Source organism: Ciconia boyciana, chromosome 24 (genome assembly GCF_034638445.1).
Source record: "Ciconia boyciana chromosome 24, ASM3463844v1, whole genome shotgun sequence".
Classification (NCBI taxonomy): Eukaryota; Metazoa; Chordata; class Aves; order Ciconiiformes; family Ciconiidae; genus Ciconia; species Ciconia boyciana.
In genome coordinates this window covers 4759728-4781364 of record NC_132957.1, presented here as the reverse complement: position 1 = coordinate 4781364, position 21637 = coordinate 4759728, and the positions used below count along the sequence as shown (strand labels likewise).

At 43.0% G+C, this 21637-nt stretch overlaps 1 protein-coding gene across 9 annotated transcripts in view; it reads left to right on the top strand.

Annotated features, from left to right (window-relative positions):
* HOMER3 (homer scaffold protein 3) overlaps nucleotides 1–21637 on the top strand; it is a 41195-nt gene continuing 19558 nt past the window's right edge. Inside the window, exons 1-15 of one of the 9 annotated variants that reach the window (XM_072845625.1) lie at nucleotides 1906–2025; nucleotides 2129–2429; nucleotides 2839–2984; nucleotides 3362–3421; nucleotides 3620–3718; nucleotides 3909–4008; nucleotides 4182–4292; nucleotides 4650–4801; nucleotides 5122–5297; nucleotides 6704–6860; nucleotides 7216–7438; nucleotides 7907–8022; nucleotides 8444–8610; nucleotides 8797–8849; nucleotides 9915–11331. In XM_072845625.1, coding sequence (XP_072701726.1) covers nucleotides 2327–2429; nucleotides 2839–2984; nucleotides 3362–3421; nucleotides 3620–3718; nucleotides 3909–4008; nucleotides 4182–4292; nucleotides 4650–4801; nucleotides 5122–5297; nucleotides 6704–6860; nucleotides 7216–7438; nucleotides 7907–8022; nucleotides 8444–8610; nucleotides 8797–8849; nucleotides 9915–10570 — 2319 coding nt within the window. In that variant the 5' untranslated portion in view covers nucleotides 1906–2025; nucleotides 2129–2326 and the 3' untranslated portion in view covers nucleotides 10571–11331. Of the gene's footprint in view, nucleotides 72–1905; nucleotides 2086–2128; nucleotides 2430–2838; nucleotides 2985–3361; nucleotides 3422–3619; nucleotides 3719–3908; nucleotides 4009–4181; nucleotides 4293–4649; nucleotides 4802–5121; nucleotides 5298–6703; nucleotides 6861–7215; nucleotides 7439–7906; nucleotides 8023–8443; nucleotides 8611–8796; nucleotides 8850–9914; nucleotides 11332–14851; nucleotides 15391–21637 lie in introns of those variants that run through there. The other 8 variants (XM_072845619.1, XM_072845618.1, XM_072845622.1 and 5 more) reach the window with 8 other exon arrangements.

The following is a 21637-nucleotide window of genomic DNA, read 5'->3' as shown; positions in this document are numbered from 1 at the left end:
GAATTTTGAAAAACAATCTAAAATGAGAGATCATTAAGAGGTCACACAACACAAACATGAACAGAGAATCCGTAAGTTCTGGCTTTATTTGATGCCTTATCAGTTACTGTGTGTTATTTACCGCTGTCAGTGGGAGGAAGGTTAGCAGAGGGAGTTCCGCAAAGTTCTCATCCACCGCGTACGCCGAGCACAGAAAAATCCACGGTGTGTTTTACTATTCAATCCTAGCGATTCAAGTCCCTAAGAGGATGCAGATCAGTTCTCATCCATATGCATATGTAACGTACGCGTGCTTCCCTAACTCACAAAAAAAAGAACGTAAATAGGATAAGTTGTTGCGGGGTGTCATTTGACACAGAGAAAAGCGTTTCTCCCGAGTTATCGGCAGCAGCTTCCATGCGCTGGTCCCGCCACGGTGACCTAGCGAGAAGCCAACGTTAGGACAGGTAGTGGGTGAGACTGTGAAGCCAGGAGAAGTCTCCTTAGGTCTCAACACAGCCCCTGGCCTAGGCAGGTCGGTACCCCCGTTTCACAGCACCCATCTCCCCCGCCAGCCTCCGGCACCGAGCGGTCCTTCCCCCAGGCGTGTGCGCGGCTCCGTCCCCGCGCTCAGCCGGTCCCCGGCGGGGGGAAGGCAGGGGCTGTCCCCTCGGCACCGGGGATGCCCCGTTCCCCCGCGCTCGGCTTTGTCCCGCGGCTGCCCCGCCGCAGCTGCCGCAGCAACCGGGGCGGTGCTGCAGGGCCCGCGTGCCCCGGCGGGCGGCGCCACGTGGCTGCGGGGCGCCAACGGCCGCTCTTCAGGCGACGGGGGCTGAGGGAGGCGTCGCCATTTTGGAGGTGTGTGGGCTGAGGGGAGCGCGGCTGCGGTCCGGCCTCGGGCGCAGCGGTGGTGGCTGCTGGGGCCCGGCGGGGTGTGGGGGATGTTCCCAGAGGGGTGAAGAGGCTCAGTGGAGCGATGCCGGGTTGGGGTGTAGTTTGGGGAGCCTGGAGCCACAAGCGGTCGCACGCCTCCTGTCCCTCAGGCCGGGGCCACGTCTGCTCCGCTGCACCACATGTGCAGTCCAGAAGTGCCTGTCAGGGAAGGGGTTAAAGCAAAAGGTGCTGTGGGAATCCAGGGTCAGAATTAAGGTTTGTCCACTGAAACAAAGATATGATGGGACAGGTCAGCTGCAAACTGGTGTCCATTATTGCCAGGACCAGCCATCCCAGGTGCTGTGAACAAAGCTGGTCATGGGAAGGTATAAAACAAGACAGTGGAAAAAATCTGTTCTTAAACACCATACATCATCAGAGATAGGTGCTGATGGCCAAGGAAATGTCTTGGCACATGGGCAACATCTGTCTATGCAGGCTCACACCCTGGGTTACAACACAGGGGGTAACAGAAGTTATTTAATAGTTTTCTGAAGTTTCCAACCTGATATACTAATTTAAAAGTATTCTAACCCAAACAATATTTTACTTGGCTTATGCTAATGCAAACGGTTTCCTCAGCTGTTGGCATTTGGTTACAGATGAAGGTGCAGAAAGAGCAGAGATTCCCTTCTTTGTGAAAGCAGATTTGGAATCTGGCTTTGTGGTTTCCGTAATTGCAGATGACAACTACCTAGATTTAATTTTGCTCAATTTTCTCGCGTTGGCTGGAGGGCATATTCATTTAGATGGACTGCCAAAATTCCAGGCATAAGAGTACCTGATTCTAATTAACTTAATAAAACATAAATTCTTTTTTCATAACATATAGTTGATTTGATATGTATATATATTATTTTTATATAACCTATATAAAAACTGGTGAATTACTGTAAATAAAGCAGTTTTAGCTATGATTTTTCTTAAATACTTAAAATAGCTGACTGTTGCAAAATGTTCCCACTTGTTCTTACTTTTTGTGTACCCTGCAGAAAATCTGAAACATCACAGCTTGCAAATGAGAATCACAGACTTGGCGCAAAGCTTGGTTTGCTGGTAATAGCTTGGAATTGCCGTCAGAGTCTTGTCTACTTCTTATTACTATAAATATAGGTAATAGCTACAGAAACCTTGTAAAAAGGGCATGGTTGTCCATCTCTTATAAAAATGAAGGTAACCAAATATTACAGTGAACTTAAACTGCTTTTAATTTTAGGACGTCTGGAAGTAGTTATCTGAACGGAAAATGTAGGAGGTTTTGACAAGTTTCAGAAAGTATTTGAAGGCTACAGATACTTACTTTGGAGGGCTTCTGCAGGACATTTTCAAGAACCATGAAGAAATTGCTCCTGTAATTGTTTAATGACAAGGAACAAAAACTGGGAAGAACTTATTTCTAGTTGAATCTCTGAAAATGGGTAGCACTGCTGTTGTCCTTTATCTTGTTTTGCAATTAATACAAGAGACAAAAGCATCTGTTGCGAACTGCATTCCCAGAAAAACAGTAAAATACCAAAGTAAGTGAAAAATAGTAATTTCACAAGCAGAAAGAAACATAGCACAGTGTTGGGAGTTTATTTTTTATTAGGCATAGAAAGAATGCTATGGACTGTTTCACCTGAAGTGTTGCGGATGCACTCATCCAAATGACAGTGAGGAATGCCTGAACAATAATTGTTGTAGCTGGAGGTTCTGGCTTACAAGGAATAATAATAGTGTTGTTTATTTTCCTGTAATAAATTAGGGAAAGAATATCCATGCATTTATTCAAATACTTTCATGTTATTTAGAAAATGTTCTGGAAATGTGTACAAGCTTTTACCTTTGTTCTGTTACAATTTGTTTTCAGTCTGGGATTTTTATTACATAACACCGTGATTCCAGTGATAAATATTTTTAAAATAACTTATCTTCTATGTTTTGTAGCTGGAAATATAAACATTTTCATGAAAGAAGGATTATCCAATGTTTCCACTCTCCTTGTGAATGAAGAAACCGATACATTATTTGTTGGAGGCAGAGATGCAGTATTTGCTCTTGACTTGAAGAATATTTCTAGAGAAATAGGCAGGGTAAATTAAAGGCTTTTCTTTTTTTTTCCATACCTTCTTTTAAAAAATACTTTGCCTGTGGTTTTCTTAATTTGAACATAATGTTCTGATTTTAAATGCATAGAAGTATTACTATTTGAAGGCTTGAAACTTTATCACAGAATCTTTTTTTTTTTAAGCAAGGCTTGAAACTTTATCACAGAATCTTTTTTTTTTTAAGCAAAGCAATACCTCTCGTCAGGTTATTTATTATGCCTTGTACATTACTGAGGTACATAGAAAAATGCTTATTTACCCAATAGGTTCAAGGTTAGGATTATTTAGGGATTTTTTTTTACAAATAATTTTGTGGAAAAAAAATTGCAACATACCACCTTACAAGTATTTTTGGCTTTTAGGAATACTGGTTTGCTACACAGGAAAGACAACTGGAATGTATTCGTAGAGGAAAGGACAAGGTAAGAACTTCCGTTTCCCCCTCTTAAGTTATTAACTAAAATGAAAATGGCCACAGAATCAAGCTTCTTTTTAATAAATGAAGTAAAAGCAAGTTCATTTAAATCTGTTGGGTTTGTTTGCTTGCTGCTAAGACACCAGGATATTTTCAGATGCAATCCACTACGCTATGTAAATTTTATTTTTCTTTTCTATTTTAGATGAGATGCCAGAACTACATCCTCTTCCTCCATAAGATAAATAACTCTAACTTGTATGTTTGTGGAACCAATGCGTATCACCCAACTTGTGATCATATGGTAATTATGTTTGAATACAGGTTTTACTGAAGATATTTGAGTAGTATAGCAGATCTTTGACCACCTTTCTCAAAATATTCCTGTTGAAAATTAGAAATTTTCCTAATTCTTTTATAAAAGTATGAAAGACCAGAAGAGTACTTACCAAATGTTATATTTTTCATACTATTTAAATGATTGTTTGCCATAGGTTATCAATGGGACGAACATGAGCTTGCAAGGAAGAGCTGAAGAGAGCAGAGGAAAGTGTCCATTTGAGCCAACTCTAAACTATGCGTCTGTTTTTGTAGGTATGTTTGGACTGACATGCAACCTGAAATGGTTTTCCTCACCTAAACTATGTTATTGGATAGTTACCCTAATTCTATTTTTGCATGTCAGCCCCAAGTTGTTCCTTACAATATGTCTTTGCATTTTAAAAACAAGTACTTTCTACTTTTTTGTTTCTTCCAAATGATTACAGATGGGGAATTTTATTCAGCTACTTCAAATAATTTCTTGGGAACAGAACCTATAATACTTCGCAGTATGAGAAATCCTGTAAGAACAGAGTTTAAAACATCGTGGCTGAATGGTACGAAGGTTTTTTATGTATTTCAGTCTTTTGAACTTTAATTTGGTTTATGAATTCTCTCTAGAATGTAGTAGTATGTTATGTATGGATTTTGTAGTGTGAGCTTTTAAACTAAGGACAGAATTTAAAAGAAATTCGTGACTACGGGCTACAGTGATGAGATGAGCCACAGCCCCTTTCCATTTATGAAAGCATAGTTCCTCCTCTTAATGTTTGATAGATTCATAAATACTTTTCAGTCCTTTCCTTGTCCACTAGTCCACAAAAAAGTTGTTAGACTTAATTTTAAAATAATATCTGGCATTTCTGTTTTTCTTGGAATGAACTTAAAATGTTGTGTGTATTTATGTGTTTCAGAACCGACCTTTGTCAACATGGAAATAGTGCATGAAAGTGAATCTAATCCAAATGGAGATGATGATAAAATTTATGTGTTCTTCACTGAAACAGCTGTTGAATTTGAATTCTATGACAAGCTTCTGGTGTCCAGAATTGCCCGTATCTGCAGAGTTAGTATTTGTAGTATAAAGATTTTGTTTAGTGTACTTCAGATGAAGTTTCACAATCGAGTGATGAACAGTGGTATCTACACTGGCTAACCAAACAAAATTCTGTCATATACATTTTCTGAACTAGCTTCCTCTTTTTCTTGCTAGGACAGAACCAGCTGTTCAGGTTGCATTTGACATTTAAACCTTTGTTCTTTGCCTTTGAACTGAGATTTGTATTGAAAGGCCAACTATATTGTTCCCCACAGCAGCACTATTAGGTGAAAATTGTGTGTATTTCTTTATGCATTCTACAGTGTTGGTGTTCTTCCTTCATTTAGGGTGATCTTGGTGGAAAACGCCTATTGCAGAGAAGATGGACATCATTTTTAAAATCCCGCCTTTCCTGTTCCATTCCAGAATTAAACTTCCATTTCAATATTGTCCAAGACGTCTTTTTACTTAGAAGAAGAAAGTGGCAGGACAGCATATTTTATGGAATTTTCTCCCAACAATGGTGAGATAGAGGGCTACGTGGGCTACTAGAGTTTGTAATGAACTGAGTAAGGTTCTCACGTCGGTATTAGTAGCCTGAGTACAGCCTTTTGGCTTTAACTCAGAACAAGAAGCTACCGGCTACTTACGCTGCATGTTTTAATGGACCACATTTGGTTTTCTTACAGCTTGGTCCAACTGAGCAAACATTATCATCTGAAACAGAATGGTTTTGGTTCCTGGGCAAAGCCTTCAATTAAAGACTAACCAAAAGCTTCTCCTAAGCCAAGTTTTTAAGAGTTATGTTTTCTCTAGTCGGGTGGTGGGGCAATTAAAACTAATTCCATATAAAATTACATGATTACATACACAAAGCCCTGAATTCTTCTGGTCTTTATAGCACTAAAGGAAATAGCTGACATTTCAAGGTGCAGAATTATTCTCCTGCTCTGAAAGAACTATCTGTTATGGCCTGCTTGTCTAATGTAATGTTCTGTGAAAATGAAAACAGAACTCCTAACAAATACCTTACAAGTTTTAAGGTTAATTAGCTTTTTCTTGATGCTCTGACTAATGAAGAAAACCAAGACAAAGCATATCAAAACTGTACATGTCAAAAAATACCAATGACAAAGGAGCCATGAGGAGGTAATTCTCATGTTTTATAAAAGCATCAGAATTATCGGAAGGCACCACGGTCGGCACTGTCCAGCTTAACCCGCTGCCACCTATTTACCTGTTGGTTTATACCCACTGGAGCTTATGTGAGTTTTATTTCTGGTTATGGCAGGTTGGGTTCAATGTGTCCTAAGAGAGGAATTTGTAGAACATTTCTTCCTTTGGGTGTGGCAAAGAGGCTTAGACTTGGTATTCACTGGTAGAACTGAAATCCCATCAGTGTCTGATCCAGACACTCCTAAAAGTCTACCTAAATTTTCAGTCATCATTTTGAAAAGCATTATAATTGGAGGCAAAGAGGAAAAGTATTGTGTTTCTCAGTAAGATGAGTTAAAGGGATTAGAAGAAGAATTAATGGTCTGTGTCAGAAGTGTGGAGCCAAAGGGAGGAGAATCCTGTCAAAACGTTGATTACCGTAATAGTTGGGCTCACCTGTCTGTTTACAAGAAAGGTTGTCAAAAGGTCCTCATTCTCTAAGTTGTTTCAATTTATTTGAGGGCGGTTACTCGATTTTTAACAAAAACATATTTAATACCATCTTTTATGAATGTTTTATTCTCTCCTTAGTGAATCACGAAAACTGCAACAGAGAAGTGTTTTTAGTGTTAGGTCTCTTTTGACTAATCCTGAAAAAGATACAACAGTGTGCACTGTGGAGATTGGGTTATTTTAGAGTATTTCTTTCCCTATAAAAGCCAATAAAACTTGCCTTTTATTTTGTGTGTTGTTTTGTTTTTTTTTTCTTCCAAGGGGAAGATTAGACATATCAGCCGTTTGTGCATACAGTATGCAAAAGATTCAGGAAGTCTTCTCCAAAGGAAGCTACAAAGGACCGGTAACTCTAGAACATTCCCCTGTGAAGTGGATGGTATATAGGGGAGAAGTGCCAGTTCCACGTCCTGGTGCTGTAAATATGAATTTACTTGTTCTAATTAAAGAACAGCTGCTGGATTATCTTTTTTGGTAGCAAATCATTAGCTCATGTTTTACCAATATAAATGCAGTGTTCATAATCAGCAAAGGGATGCCTGCTTTCTCATTCCATCATACGAAGGTTCCTAGAAAAGCTGCCTTGCTTACAGTTCCGCTCCACAAGAGATGTGGGCTTATTAGCGAGTTCCTAAAGTGTGAGGAAAATAATGATTTTTATCTTTTGAAGATAAGTAGAAATAACTGAATGTTTAGAAGGAAATACACCTTTTTGTGTACCTTGGTGAAATGTAAAAGCAATTGTAATCATGTTCATTATGTTTTGTTTCTAGTGCATTGATAATTTTGCCCGGAGTATGGGCTATAATACTTCTTCTGACTTGCCTGACAAAGTTTTGCAGTTTGTTAGAGATCACCCTCTGATGGATAATTCTGTAAATCCAATTGGTAGTAGACCGGTGCTACTGAAGAGAGGTTCAAACTATACCAGGATTGTAGTAGACAGAGTCACTGGCCTGGATAAACAAACATATGATGTTATGTTTCTAGGAACAGGTAAGTGCTTTAATTTTAGGAAAGGATACTATACATTTTTATGTATTTTGTTCCAGATTTTTTTTTCTGAGACTTCAAAAAAGCACAAGTACTTATCAGCTCTGTTTGAAGTTTTGCATTCAGAAGCTGTCTTGCTAGTTTAATATTTTCATCCCAGTTAGATTAAATGTGTTTGGCTTGTTGGACATTAAAAGGCTCTCTTGAGAAACTTCCCGTATCAACGGAGACTTGACATAATAATATTTGCAAATTCAGGGATTGTTTGAGGTCTTTTTTCCCCTGAAAAAAATCATTGCTTCTCATCTTATTGAAAGAAAAAATAAGAATTGCTTTGAAGAATTTCAGAAATTCCCTGTACCCAGGAATGTCTTCTAAATCTCTATCTGATTTCAACATGAATTATCAGGCTCAAATGTTATGCTATGTTTAAACAAGTTTATCTTCAGAAATACATTTCATTTTATGTAGATGATGGATATTTGCATAAAGCTTTCAATTGTGATGGGGAAATGTTCATTGTGGAAGAGCTACAGCTGTTTCTGTCTCCTGAGCCTGTACAATCTCTCCAGCTGTCTGCTGAAAAGGTAGAACTTCTGTCCCTACATATGGAAAGTGACTGCTGTAATAGCTTGCCTCAGGCCTTGCTCTTCTGTGTTGTTCTTCTGGCTTTTAAATAGCCTGTAAGTGTCTCATAATTCTGCTCCTGTCACGTATTCGTTAATAGCAGAAGCACGAAACATCTTTTTTCTGTAGAAGAAGAATTCGTGCGTGTCAAAATATAACTGAAACAAGCCTTTATGTTCATTAACAAATTAGGGAGGGAACTCTTTCATTTTACATGCTGTGGAAAGCTGGGGGGTTTTCTCATTCATGTCACCATCTATTACAAGATTTTTAGTTTACTGGTATTTTAACAAACACTAGAAGATCTTACAATCCCTATTAGAAAATAACAGCTTAAAGTCTCACTCCCTCCTGTAAAAGAACTCCTTCCTGCATTTCTAGGGCATGCTCTATGTAGGGTCCCTGTCTCAAGTGGTGCAGCTCCCAGTTTCTGAGTGCCACCGATACAAGTACTGCTTGGATTGCATCTTGGCACGGGATCCTTACTGCGCATGGTCTCAGTCTGCTAATGAATGTGTTCTGCTGGCAAAGCAAACTGATCATACGAAGTAAGTAAAAAGCTATTGTTTCTGCTGCCCACCTGATGTGAGATTGCTCTATCAGTGCACTCTGCACCTCTGTATGCCAAAACTAGGATGATTCCTAGAAATGGAAGGATACAAGCTGGAACACTTCTTGTCTGTGCTTTCATCTGTTTGGTTTTGGGGTTTTTTTGTTTTTGTTTTTTTTTTCAGGAATTTAATTCAAAGTGTGAAATATGGGGATGCTTCCAGCTGCCTTAGTGTAGGTATGTGACCGTTTGTTTTAAGAAATAATATTTTAACTTCATGCGATCAAAATGCTTTGTGCTCACTGGGATTCTTGCATTATAGAAAACCACAGAGTTAAAATCATGTTGATTATTACTTTTGAACTAAGACCAAAAAAAACCACACTGAGCTGGTGCTGCCTAATGCTCTTAACCCTCTCAATCTAAATGTCAGAATACTGCCGTTCAGACTGAAACTCTTACTCTCAAGGGAAACATAAATGTGACCCATTTGAAGTTATTGGTGTCCCTCCCACACCCACTTTGCAGAAATCACACGACCCATCAGCTGTCCTATTAAATCTGTCACTGCTTTAGGGTGCTGCTGTGCAGATACATGACGTGCTATGGAAGAGTACACTTAAAAAGAAGGCTATTGTATCAACCATTTAAAATTATTATTTTTAGTGGGCTTAGGGAATTAATTACTTTTAATGTAGAATTGCAGGTGTGTGTGATCTGGTATTATTATGCAGTGACTTTGTAATGAGTTGCAAGATACATTGCTTTCTTTGGTGACACAAGACGTATCTCTTACCACCTCCACTTACGTCTCTTTAAAGTCAGAGTTGTCTTTAGTCTTGTATATTTTAGACTGCATGACAAATGATAATAAGGCAATCAGTGGCACGGTTGGGGAACTTTTGCATAGCTGATATCAGCATTGTGGAGGCAAATCTAAACATCAAAGCATTTCTGTGAAGAGATGTCATTAACCAATATAGAAGTTGAGGCATACAAAGGTGAATTTATTTATGCGTGGCTATGTATACAGGTGAGGCAAAATCAGATTAAAATCTGGAAGTCTTAAACTTCTAGTCCCGCACTCATTCTGTTACGTATCAGTGGAAATAAGGCCAGCAAGATGTCACTGATAGTCAGACCTGTTGGTAATGGGATTTCTTTGTCTTTACCCCTTACCTGTTCACTACCCACTGTCAAGACTGGTGAATTAAATTTTGTATTTACTTGAATATGTATTTGGTTATGTAAGTTAAACTAAATTCCCAATATTCTTACTTAAAATTATCTTCCTAATTTCAGAAAATAGTGTGAGAAAATGTCTCTTTACCCTTGGAAACAATGTTCATCTTACATGTGTTCCTCTGTCGAATCTGGCAAGCGTAGTGTGGAAGTTTAATGGGAGCAGACTTCAGGCCGAGGACTCTAAATATCTCCTCTATGATGGAGGAATAGCAATATTTAATGTGACAGTGGATGTGGCTGGTTTCTATGATTGTCTCTCAGTAGAGAAATCCAAAGGGAAGGAATTCCTTATCACGGTGGCGCGCTATGCCCTTTATGCCCAAGAAAAGACAGAGGAAGCAAATGTTACTGTTGCCACAGCAAATAAGCATAATGAAGCAGGAGCCCAGCGTTTTCAGTCTTCAGTACCATCTTCTTTACTGAACGAGGCAGCAAAACGGAAATCTGCAGGCAGCCAAAGAGAGAAGCTTGTTTTAAAACTCTTGGGGGCCGGGTTTGCTCTTCTTTTCTTTTTCTTGTTGGTTTGGAACTTCTACAAGGGTCATTTATCTCTGCCTTGGAAGAGCAGAGAAAACAGCTCAAAAACCACTGGTACAGCTGGCTTGGGAAGTCCAGCACTGGCCGCGGAGGGATCAGGCAGTGTGAGGAAGAGTTCAGCCACGCAAACAAACGTGTCTTGTGTTAACGAATCAATGCTTGCGAGCTTTTCTTAAGTACAGCGGGAATGCGTAGCAGTGCAAGTTTCACAGAGAGCTCTGGGAGCTTGCAGCTCACAGAGCTGTTTGGTTAAGATGACATGATGTTTCCTGTTAAGGAACATGGAATGTAAATTTGAGTAGGAGTCAGAAGCTCTGAATTGAAGATGACAAGCTGCATTCTGTATTACATAGATGTGTTACCAGTTACTACTTTTAAAAGCAAAATTCCTTGTTTGGGTACCTTTTTGACATGATAGAACCATAAAAATAAATTTCTTTCAAAAATTGACACTGATCCACTTTTTTGTAATGTTGGGGTTGCCCAATTACAGAAATTAATACTTCAGAAGCTAATAATACTTAGCATTTAGTGCTTTCACCTTCAGACTTTCTGTTTAATCTACAAATAGCAACTAATTAAGTCTCCCAATGCCCCAGGAGGTTGCTACTATCCTCATTTTACATGTGAGGTTAAATTACTTGTCACTGACCATAGCAAGTATTGGTGTCAGATCTGGTGCTTTGTTTGAAGTTCCTGAGTCATCTTCCTATATTTTATCTTTCTCTGTTTTCCTCTCCTTTCCCTTTATTTAAGCTTTCAAAACACTTTCCACGCATTTATTTTTCTAATGTGTTTTTAGTGACCTTTATGATACATCCTCCTCTGTCCAAAAATGTCATGAATCAACTTACAGACTACATTGTTCTGAATTTATTTCTGAGGTGTGGTCAAAATTCAGGCATTGCAGCTCCTTTTGTGAAAGGCCATTGAAAGTTGAGCATTTTTTCTGAGACACTTTTTTCTTCATTTTCAAATAAATGTTCTCTTATGTTTTCTTGTTTGGAAAATAACAGGGGTTCTTGGGATCAAGAACAGGGATCACGAAAATCCCTGAAAAAAAGGCTATGCTGCCTCACTCTGTCTCTTGCCAGATGTGCATAAATACAAGGTTGATTCTTTTCTGGACACAGCACATTTTTTCCCAGTTTTCACATAGCTATGGAAGGAGAAACCTGCTTGGAAATGGATTCTCCTACGTGGAGGGCTGTACCAGCTGTAGCAAGACGCCTGCTTTCAAGTTAAACAGGAACGCTTGGAAATGAAGACAATGTGTACAGCGTAGATACCTGGATAGGAAGAAAGAGCAGATAAACGGTTATTGCATGGTTTTTTGCCCTTAAAACGTAAATAAGTTAAGCTTCTTTACACTGGAGCAAAGTCACAGTCTCTTTTTTTTTTTTTAATGCCTTCTTTCTCCCTGGATCGAATTATTATTCTGTTACGCTTCATAACAGCAGGTTCTTGTGTATTATGTGCAAATACCTTAGAAGGAAGGGGAGGCCAGTTCCTCAACTTGGAAGAAGCAAATTCACGGATTACCCTGTCTGTCTGTTACACTGCTGCTTACCAACACACCGATGTTTGCCCTTTCCACGGAAGGACGTAATGGTGGGAACAATGTCAGCCATAGCAAGGTGAAGCCGTAGGCACGAAGTGTGGGCAAGAGAACTATATACGATGGACGTCTGAAAATCAGGAGACGGGATAGCTGCTGGCAAACCGTTATACCAAGACCTGCCTGGCGGCATTTCAGTGGTTGTATCAGTGCAATGCAGAGACAAGATCTGAGGTGCATATCTTGTCTCAGGTTGAAAGGGAGTCTACTTCCTTGCAGGGTTCCTTTACCTATATTCCTACCCCCTATATGCAAAGGGCTATATGGAAATTAATGCTGTAGACTGGATAGTGGTGTGTAACTAATAACAGAGGAAGTGATCAAAATTTCCATTCTTATCTTTGGGGACGCTTACTCTCTTCCCTTAGCGGAAGGAAGTGCAGATGGAATACAAAACCCCATTTCAGAAAATCCTCACAAGGCTACCAGCATTTGGTTTTAGTTCAATTCCTGCTGATCTAATTACCCTAATTTAAATGGGTAAAATAATTAGCTTCTAAGATAAGTTGTAGATAAGTTACAGTTAACAGGTCGATATGAAAGATAGCGTGCCCTACTTTCAGTAGTGTCTTCGGTGCAGTTTTAGTCCTTTTGTCATTGGGTGCCACACTGCACATAGGAAGGACAGAGAATATGGGGCGAGAGGACGGAGCCGAGGTAGTCCTTGAGCTGCTCGTTCAGCTGCCCGCTCCAAACAGCCATCCAGCGCTGCTCCGGCTTGCACCCCGCAACGACTTCTCTGAGTGTGCACCAATATGCTGTGAAAACACAAACCTTCCCCATAGCCTCTAACATGGGTTCGGCTCTCGATGCCAAAAATCTTTTGTGCTGACAGCTGCCGCCACCGTTTCAAAGAGAGCATTACCTTAGCATGCTGAGAATATATCTGTCTGATGTTACGCTTAAAATGACTGGCAGCAAACCATAACGCCAACCACAGGGGCTGTAGTTAGTGGGGACACTGGAGACAAGGTGTTGCACTGGTCTTGGTAAACCTCCCCTAGAAATACCTTACAAAAAAGGACGGGGGTAAAACACTGAAAGCGGCGTGCGAGAAGTGGTGTTCTTGCTAGTGTTTATGCTGCTAGTATTGAACTCTGATAGGAATATTGCTAAATTATGAATGCTACTTCCACCTTTTATTGTAAAATTACTAGTACAGAGCTTACTATTTTGGTGCAAGTTCTGATGTTATTAACTCGGGGAGAAATTAATGTGCAGAGCTGTCTGGGATTAACAAAATCTCTCTTGGGAAGATTTCCTATTAAAGTGTCTGATAAGTAAGGAGCATAAAGGGGACTGGAATCATCCAGCAGTGACATAACTCCGCACCACCGAGTCTGCTCATGGGAAGCTTTGTGTTAGAGTAGTGGTGTATTTTAAGGCAAAGCTGAAGCACTTGTGGGAACTGAGTGAGGAGTGTTGGTGTTCAGTCTCGATTTGAGTGTACTGGTAGGGCTGTCTGGGAGGCAACGCAGAAATAGTTTCCTGCCAAATCCAAGCTTCAGGTTCTTTACTAGGCATGTTTGTATGAGAAGCTTGCACAGTTATCTTCTCTAAAAACTGTGTAAAACTTGTCTACAGCTTCACAGCTACTGACTTAAAGCCCAGAATAACTGCACCCTGCCCAGTACAGTTGACACTGGTCTATTCTGATTTTTGTCACAAACGCAGTAGAATAGGTAGCGTTCACGAGCGGGCCCCCATCCTTGCCTTTCTTCCATGTGGAAATACCAGGGTGGGCGCACACTGGGCTTTGCCTGGAGAACAGAACGCGAGCAGCGCCCGGAGCGGCTGCCGTTTGCAAAATCTGTGCTGCAAACCTGGTGGATGTAATGCTGGAAAGGAGCAGGCATGCAAAGATCCGTTCCTGCTCTGGCCCTCTGTTGTCTCCCTGAGGCCAGGCTACTGGTGCAGCTCTGCCCTCATGATGAAAAACGCGTCTCATTCCTAGACTGACCTGTTCAGCGTCTGCTCCCGGCCCTCGGAGCTTGTTACACCTGTGCTGGCTACACTGAAAAGCACTCTTGTATAAAATTTCTTTTTACCAGGAAGTGTTTTATGGTTATGATCAAGTCACTTTCCTTTGATGAACAGATGAAGCACTTTTATTCTTTCAATACAGAGCGCGTTTTGTTCTCTCTCATGTCTCTCCCATGAGGCCTCTCCAGTTGTTCAGCATCCTGGTGGTGTGGGCACTAGACCTGGGCAGAGGTTTCCCCAGGGGAGCAGAGGTACCTCTCCTCTTCCTCTTCCTCATCCTCTCTTCTCCCACTCCAGGCCTGGGTATGGCAGCTGAGGACTGCCATTAGCTCCTCCGGCCACAGCGGCACGCTGGGAGTGGCTGATTGCTAATTATCCACTCTGCTTCCCCAAGCCTTTTCAGCCTCCCTTCTTCCCAGGGTATTTTCCCATTTCATAAAAATGTATTAATGCTTTATGTTAATTTTCCACTTGCATAAATGACTTCATAAAAGACAGAACAACAAAGAACGCCCTGTTTCTGATAGCAGATGTCTAGACTAGGATAAAAGAACACGATTTTTGTTTTTTTGTGGGTAGCCAGCGCCCATTAAAATCCCAGCGCAGCGTTGTAATCCAGCCCGCCGTAACCCGCCGGGTGCCCGGGGCGGCGGCCCGGGGGCGGCGGGCAGCGATCGCAGGGCCGGCTGTCCCCGGCCGGCTGTGCCCGGCTGTCCCCGCTGGCTCTCCCTGGCTGTCCCCGGCAGGTGGTGCCGCCGAGCCGGCCCCGGGAATAAAGTCGGGAGAAGAAGCGGAGAAATGTGACCGAGATGGGGCAGTTGGCAGAGGGAGGAAGCGGATAGGGAAGAGGGGAAAAAAAAAAAAAACACACGACCAGAAAAGAGAGAGAACAAAGAAATCGCGCTCCAGAAGGTGGCTGTACTTCTTAGGCTGCGGGAAGAACTCGCGGGGCTGCCGGAGCAGCAGACGCTTTGTCTAAAAGGGCTTGCAAAAGCACCACCTAATCCTGCTGCTCCCCTCCCGTGCTGAAGGGAAGGAGGGATCCTGGGAGCCAGGGAGGGGGAACTGCTGGGGACTGCGGCGGCCGGGGGAGTGCCGAAGTTCCCCGCCGAGCGCTCGGGGCTGGAGCTGGGTGTGGGCGGCCGCAGCCCGGGGGGGTCCGGGCGGCCCCTGCCCTCGCTGCCCCGCACGCTCGGGGATTACTGGGCGTTTCGAGCCAACAGCAAAACTAGCAAGATTTCAAAGTGAAATTCCGGAGGAAATTTAAAGAGCATCCGGATCCGGAGAAAGACAGAAAGAAAGAGGAAGGGAGAAATAAATCAGAACGTGGAGAGAATCTCAGGCAGCTGAAGAAAGGACGGGAGAGAAAGAAGCTGACACCCGGGCAGAGATGGGGTGAGACTGGCAGTTTATTATTCTTTAATTGCTTTTATTATTCATGGCCGCTGAGCTATTTTTAAGGTAATTGCAAAAGAAATGAAGGTTTTAAATTGCATTTTTTCCACAGTGCGAGCTTTAAAGTTTAGACTTGCTTTTTATTTTATGGGTTAGAAAGTAGGTAATTGCAAGTCTCTGCAACTTCTTTAAATAAACTTGCGTGTAAGGGAAGCCTCTAGTGATCTATATGTTGTGTGAAATCCAAACTGGGAAGCTGGGTGGGAGGACTGGAGCTGGGCTGTGTTCACAAACTTTTCCAGAAGTTAGAAATCGGGGATTTTGTTTGGCTGTTGTGACTTTGGCATTCAGTAAAATGGATCCTGTTTACATTTCTAAGTGGATAAATAGCTGATTGAAAATCCCTGATGACTTAGCTTATGATCCCCCTCAGATTTTCCAAGAGTGAAATAATGCTGCATGGATGTGGCAGTGGCTTTTGGCATGGAAATAGGAGCTTAGTCTGGTATTTAATTTATGTCCTAGTTATAAGTTTCAATCATGTAACTTTAAGGACCTGACGTGTTGTGAGTTTCTCGTGCAATAAACTCTTCGTGGCTGTTTGAAAGCACAGTGGATCTGTAGGAAGCCTGTCTGATCAACTCCCTCCAAACGTGTGGGTTTGACAGTGCAAGAGAAATAAAGAACGTTTTTAGGGGCTTGTTTTCCTTTTGCTAATTTTCCTCTTGGACTATCTAGATAAAATGATTGAACAGTCAAACACAGATTCAAGAGGCAGAAAAGGTAGAGGCGAAGAATCAAAACTGACAGCAATGTGAATCTGGCAGAGATCCTTTGAAGTTGGCAGACTGTGTGCTGATCCAGGTTAAATCAGAAAGTGTCCCTATTTTCCTGTGATCCACAAAGTTACTGTAAAACTTCTAGAGCTGCTAGGAAGGATTTAACAAGCAGATAGCTTGGGACTAGCACTTTCTTAGAGTTAGTGGATGAATCCTTCTTGGACCTCCCACAGGTACAGCCAGTAGCTATGTGGTTTCTTTAGAGGGTCGCCAGCTCCCATGGAAAACGTTGAGATAGCGTCATATTCTCAGTCTGCTTAGGCTTCACTGTGTAATTATAGTGGTGTAGTAGCAAAACTATTGTTAAGCCAGAGATGACATTTCCACCCAAAATTCCTCATTTCCACTTCACTCCTGAGATAAAAGTGTACGTTGCTTGTACGTTGATCACATGGGGATATTGAGTAGCTTTCAGCAGCATTTAGATTACTCCGGATACAAAAGATTAAAAGCACATCACCTCTTACATCACATTCTGGCAGTTGATTTTAGTTAACTTATTTTTAAAGCGGGGATTCTGGTCTCATTCCTCCATATTAGATTTCTTTGTAGCACCATGTTCTGGTTTTAATGGATAAATTCTCCGTGAACTCTTTTGTGTCCACTGCACCATATGTATTAATGCGTTAGCACTTCCTCTCTGAAGAGGACAGTTGTAAATAACACTTGATCCTGAGGGAAGTGAATTTAGTCAGGTCCTAGCTGAGTCTTCGGTGGGCACTTACATTTCTCTGACTCTCTGCTGATAGTATTGTCAAATGTAAGTACAGGTAGATGCAACTTACCAGCTTCTAATTTGAGCAGTATAGAGTTTACCCACTTGTCACATATATCAAGCAAATGAATTCACTCACTCTTATCTATACTGTCATCCCACTGACCTCTGCTAAACAGGCAATTTGAACTGCCCTTGTCAGAGGGGCTGCTGGTTGTGCTTTTGGAGCTCTGGCAAGGGCAGGTCGAAAATAGCAGCAGATCTTAGGGGCTTGTTCTAGTGAAGCTGAGCAGGCATCTGTGCCTGGAAGTACTACGGGTCCTGTAGATTATAATAAAGATGCAGAGGCAGAATGTGTTGGAGGCACAGAGCATTTTGAAATGTGCATGTATCTCCACTTCTCTGGTTCTAATTATTACTGGACATATTTTCTGGAATGTATAAAGAATTACTTAGCTGCAGTCTGGCTCTGCTGGGTTTTTTAACTTTAATTGCTGTACAGACTTCCAGCAACGGGTCTGTGTGTCTCAAAAGAAAGAGCTGCTGAAGCTTAGTAGCAGAAGTAACAGTTGTCCCAGGAAGGTGAATGCACAGATTGTGTTGTAGACAGCCAGTAGCATAGTGTTCAGCAGCCAAGATGCTCTGTAGATGGAGACTGGTTTCCAAAAGAAAAAAAAAACCTCTCAGCTGTGTTGTGTCTTTAAATGCCCTTGATCCCCCATCTCTGTGCCTGACCTTGCATGCTTGTTGCTGTTCCCCATGCTGATCCAACAGGAGCATATTCAGCCAGGATTCCTCTGCTGCCCTTTATCTGCAGACAGGCCGTGAGGCAGCTGCTTTTCATTCCTGTGCTAAGCCCTGCTAGGTAATCTCTTGGGAGCTGGGGGAGGCAGAAGGGAAAGCAGCCCCTAGCCAGCTCCCATGGCTGGAGCTGCTCCACCTTCCCTTTGTGGCTGTGGGATAGAAGTCTGGCCTCCTTCAATCGCACCTGGACACTAGCAGCATCTATGCATTTTCCCCAAGGTGACATTATGCAGCACAGAATGAAAGCGAAGCTGCAGCTAAGAGGGCTTGAAAACCTGCCTGGTGTTTAGAACAGAGGGCTGGGAATCGGTCCTCCCAAACTTTGTTCCCAAGGCAGTTTTGCAGTTCGGTGTCTAACAATCAGTGTCCTGGGGGCTTGTGCCCAAATCCTGGGTAGGCAATATCAAAGCACACTCTCTGCACCCATTTACAGTGAAGCAGCAGTTTCCATAGACTGGAGGGAGTTACACCCAGTCCCTGGCTCAGAGGAAGGGTTAGACTTTGGGGAGAAATGCAAAGGGAAAGAGATGAGGTTTGACTCTCATTAACCCACACTTCTTCCCCAAACAGCATTGACATGCAGTCAGCAGCTATTCAAGCTGCTGAGGGAAGATAAAAGGAAACAAAGACAGACAGCAGTGGAGGAGGAGATTGGTTCTCATGCCCTCTCTGTGCTCCAGTTCTGCCTTTTGAAATACTGGGCTCTGTCTATCTGAAACACATTTTCACCCTCCTTCCTCCCTGGCCAGCCCCCTCCCTCAAATTATCCTGGCCTTGCTGCTTTGTAGGGTTTCTCACACCCGAGTTCTCTGGCTGGTGATCCAACAGAAGGGAGAGCCCTGGCCCTGACGCAGCCAGCACGGCTTCCCAGCTGACTCAGCGTGGCGGTGGGCTGAGCGCCAGAGCTGAGCCACATATCTTTCATGCTCACATGCTCTCACATACCCCTTTCTGCTCTGCACAAGCTGCCCTGTGAACACCCATCCAGGAAACCAGACCTTGCAGAGAGAAAGGACTTTTGGGAAGATTGCAGTGAGAATTGCGAAGTTCCCACCGCAGCAGCTGGGAAATCCTTACATCTTGCTGGGGCTGGCAATGGGCCTTTTATCAGAAGATGACGTCTTTTTGGGGGGGGGCTTGCTCATTGTGGCTACACATTGAGCCCAGCCACAGGGCAAAAATATGTTCCTAGGGCTCTGCACTCTGAAGGTATCCCGCTGCTGTCAGTAGGAGCATTGCACCCCCAAAGCCCTTCCCTGCCCTTGTGGCTGAGTACTGTTGTGCCGGTGGTCCACAGAAACAAACGATTCTGCTGATCTGGTACTTTGTGATTTCTTGCAAGGCATTTTTGGTTTGGTTTTTAGATGAAGGGGGACCACAGACTGGCTAGATGCAAAGTATTGGAAGTGACTATCCTCTCCACGTCCAAGTGCGGAGAGGCTCCTTTCTCTGAACAAGTAAGTGAACATCTCTGCAAAGAGAAGCTGCAGTGAACGAGAGGAGGTGCAAGCCGAGGAACAGCACATGGGCTTGCTAGAGATGCCCTTGACTGAACCCCATCCAGGAGCACCAAGGCAAATGCAGTTAATGAGGACCAGCCTCCCCAGCACATTCCAGCTGCTGCCTTGAGTGGCTAAAAGACTTTATTCCTAAACCTCAGACCTATTCACTATTTGTGTTCCTGGAGTGCTTTGAATTCAAACTCACCCACCAAATCTCTCTCTTAAAACTCTATACTTGTGTCTAAGTTTGAATCCTGCTCTTTTCTCACACGCCTCATTTTGGAACTGAAAACAGGACAGAAATGTTAGTATAAATTTGGGGAATGGGGACTTTAAAAGCTTTCCTCTCCACAGCGAACATAAGGTTTCTTCTCTCTGGTCATGCAGCAAAGGGTGAGCAGGATGTGATAAGTAATTCAGTTAACTAAATGGGCATGTCACAGGCAGGCAGACAGGATTGTGAGGCGAGAATTACTGAGAACAAACCAATAAAGAGGATCTCAGTGGGAAAAATCTTCCAGATTGCACAGAAAATCAGTGAAGAACAAGGACAAAGCATAAGTCAAATGCAGCTGTGCAGTCAGAAAGAGACCCCTCCCCACAGCCAGTGTAGAAGCTATTGAGCAAAGACATTGCTCGATGCAATAAAAGATCTAAAGCACACAATAAAACCCTGATTTCTTTCTTTCCCTCTCTCCCTTTCGAAGAGGTCTGGCAGGGTAGCTGCATTTTAGCAGTTGCCCTTAGGTTTAGGAACCTGCTGAAGAGAGAGAGAGAAAGCCTGTAACTGCCAAACAGGATTTTTCCCAAAGAGGTGCTATTTGCATTGGAAATACCCTGAGAAAGTAAAAGCAATAAAATGCAGTTTCTCTGAGGAGACTGTGCGGTGTAAGGACCCCAACAGGCAGCTGAAGTTGGGGTGGGGCAAAGAGAGAAGGGAGCGAGCATGCAGTGAAATACTGGAGCTGCCACAGTGCTATTGAAATTCAGACAGAGAGAGAAACGTTCTGCTGAACAGCTCTTTCAAAGGTTGTCTGTCCCTTCCTTTAACCTGGGCTAGCCCTTAAAATGGGAGATGTTTCTTTAGAGGATTGTACACCATTACCTTGCAGTGGGGAACATGCCCTGTTCCCAGCTCTGTGACTCCTGGGGCTTAAACCAAAAATCTCTTCACCTTTTTACTTCTGTTCCGCTATTAGACTCATCTGCAGGTTTGAGAGTATTTTTCTGGTGAGGATTAGAGAGAGGACTCTGTGAAATCCCCCTATTAAAGACATACCTAGCAGAGGGATTAAAGGTGGCTTGCTCAAAGTGTAAGGTAGACGTGCGTGATGAACCCTCTGTGCAAGGTGGGCTCTGAGGCAGGGCAGGCGAGCTGAGCTCCCGGCAGCCTGGTGTCAGCAGCTCTGCTTCAGCTTGGACGTTGTTTTACTGCGGCATGGTGGGCCTGTGTGACTGTGCTGCCTGTGTATATACCGATCCATATGATCCCACGCATTGCAGGTGCATGGGACGATCCTGGCACCAGTCCCTGGTGCTGTCTCCTAAACGGGAGATGCTGCAGTCCTTCTTTGGAGAGGCCTCTCTGGGAGGTGGCCCATCTCCCTTTCTGTTGCATTCTCTCTGTAGCAGCACTGGGTTATTTTAGAAGATTCCCCTTACGAAGAGGCCCACGTGCCTGTAAAGAGGACGGTAGAGCCCACATCCAGGCAGGACGCTCAAGGACAGTCCATGCATCCGGTGACATATGTGTTCAGATTACACAGAATAGAGGGGGCAGCGCTGGTTTTAGTCTTCTCCAGACTTTGGCACCTTTTATGCCTACTGTTTCCCTGCTAGGTAAAATATGGCGCTGGTGCAAGGGACTGAATTGACGCCATCTGTACCTCCTTGGCACAGGGCAGGGCTTGCAGGGCACACTTCTGCTCCAGGGTCTTGGCAGTGTGTCGGTGTGTCCTAACCTGATGAGTTCCCTCATCCAGCCTTAGCGAACTTGGTCCCTTTGGCCTGCTCAGTCCATTGCTACTCTGCTGAGACCATAAATTAAGAGGACAAATAATGATTTGCTCTCCTGGCAATGGAGAAATAAGCAGCTATTCATTAAGAAATCAATTTGGATGCTGTAGAGAGGGGAATAATGTAAGAACCAAGGTGGAAATGAGACCAGCGTGCAGTTTTACATGTCGTCTTAATGACCACTGAGTCAGAGATGCCAGTCAGTGAGCAAATCGGAAGCGATTGATCCATACCCCATATTCACATGTCCTCCCCAAACACCCCGTGACCTTCTTCCAGCTTCTCTGTAAGGAGAAGCCACAAGAGAGGAGGCGGTTGGGTCTTTACTCAGGCAGCATCCTGGAGCCAGGTGCTTTGCTGATGTGAAGAAC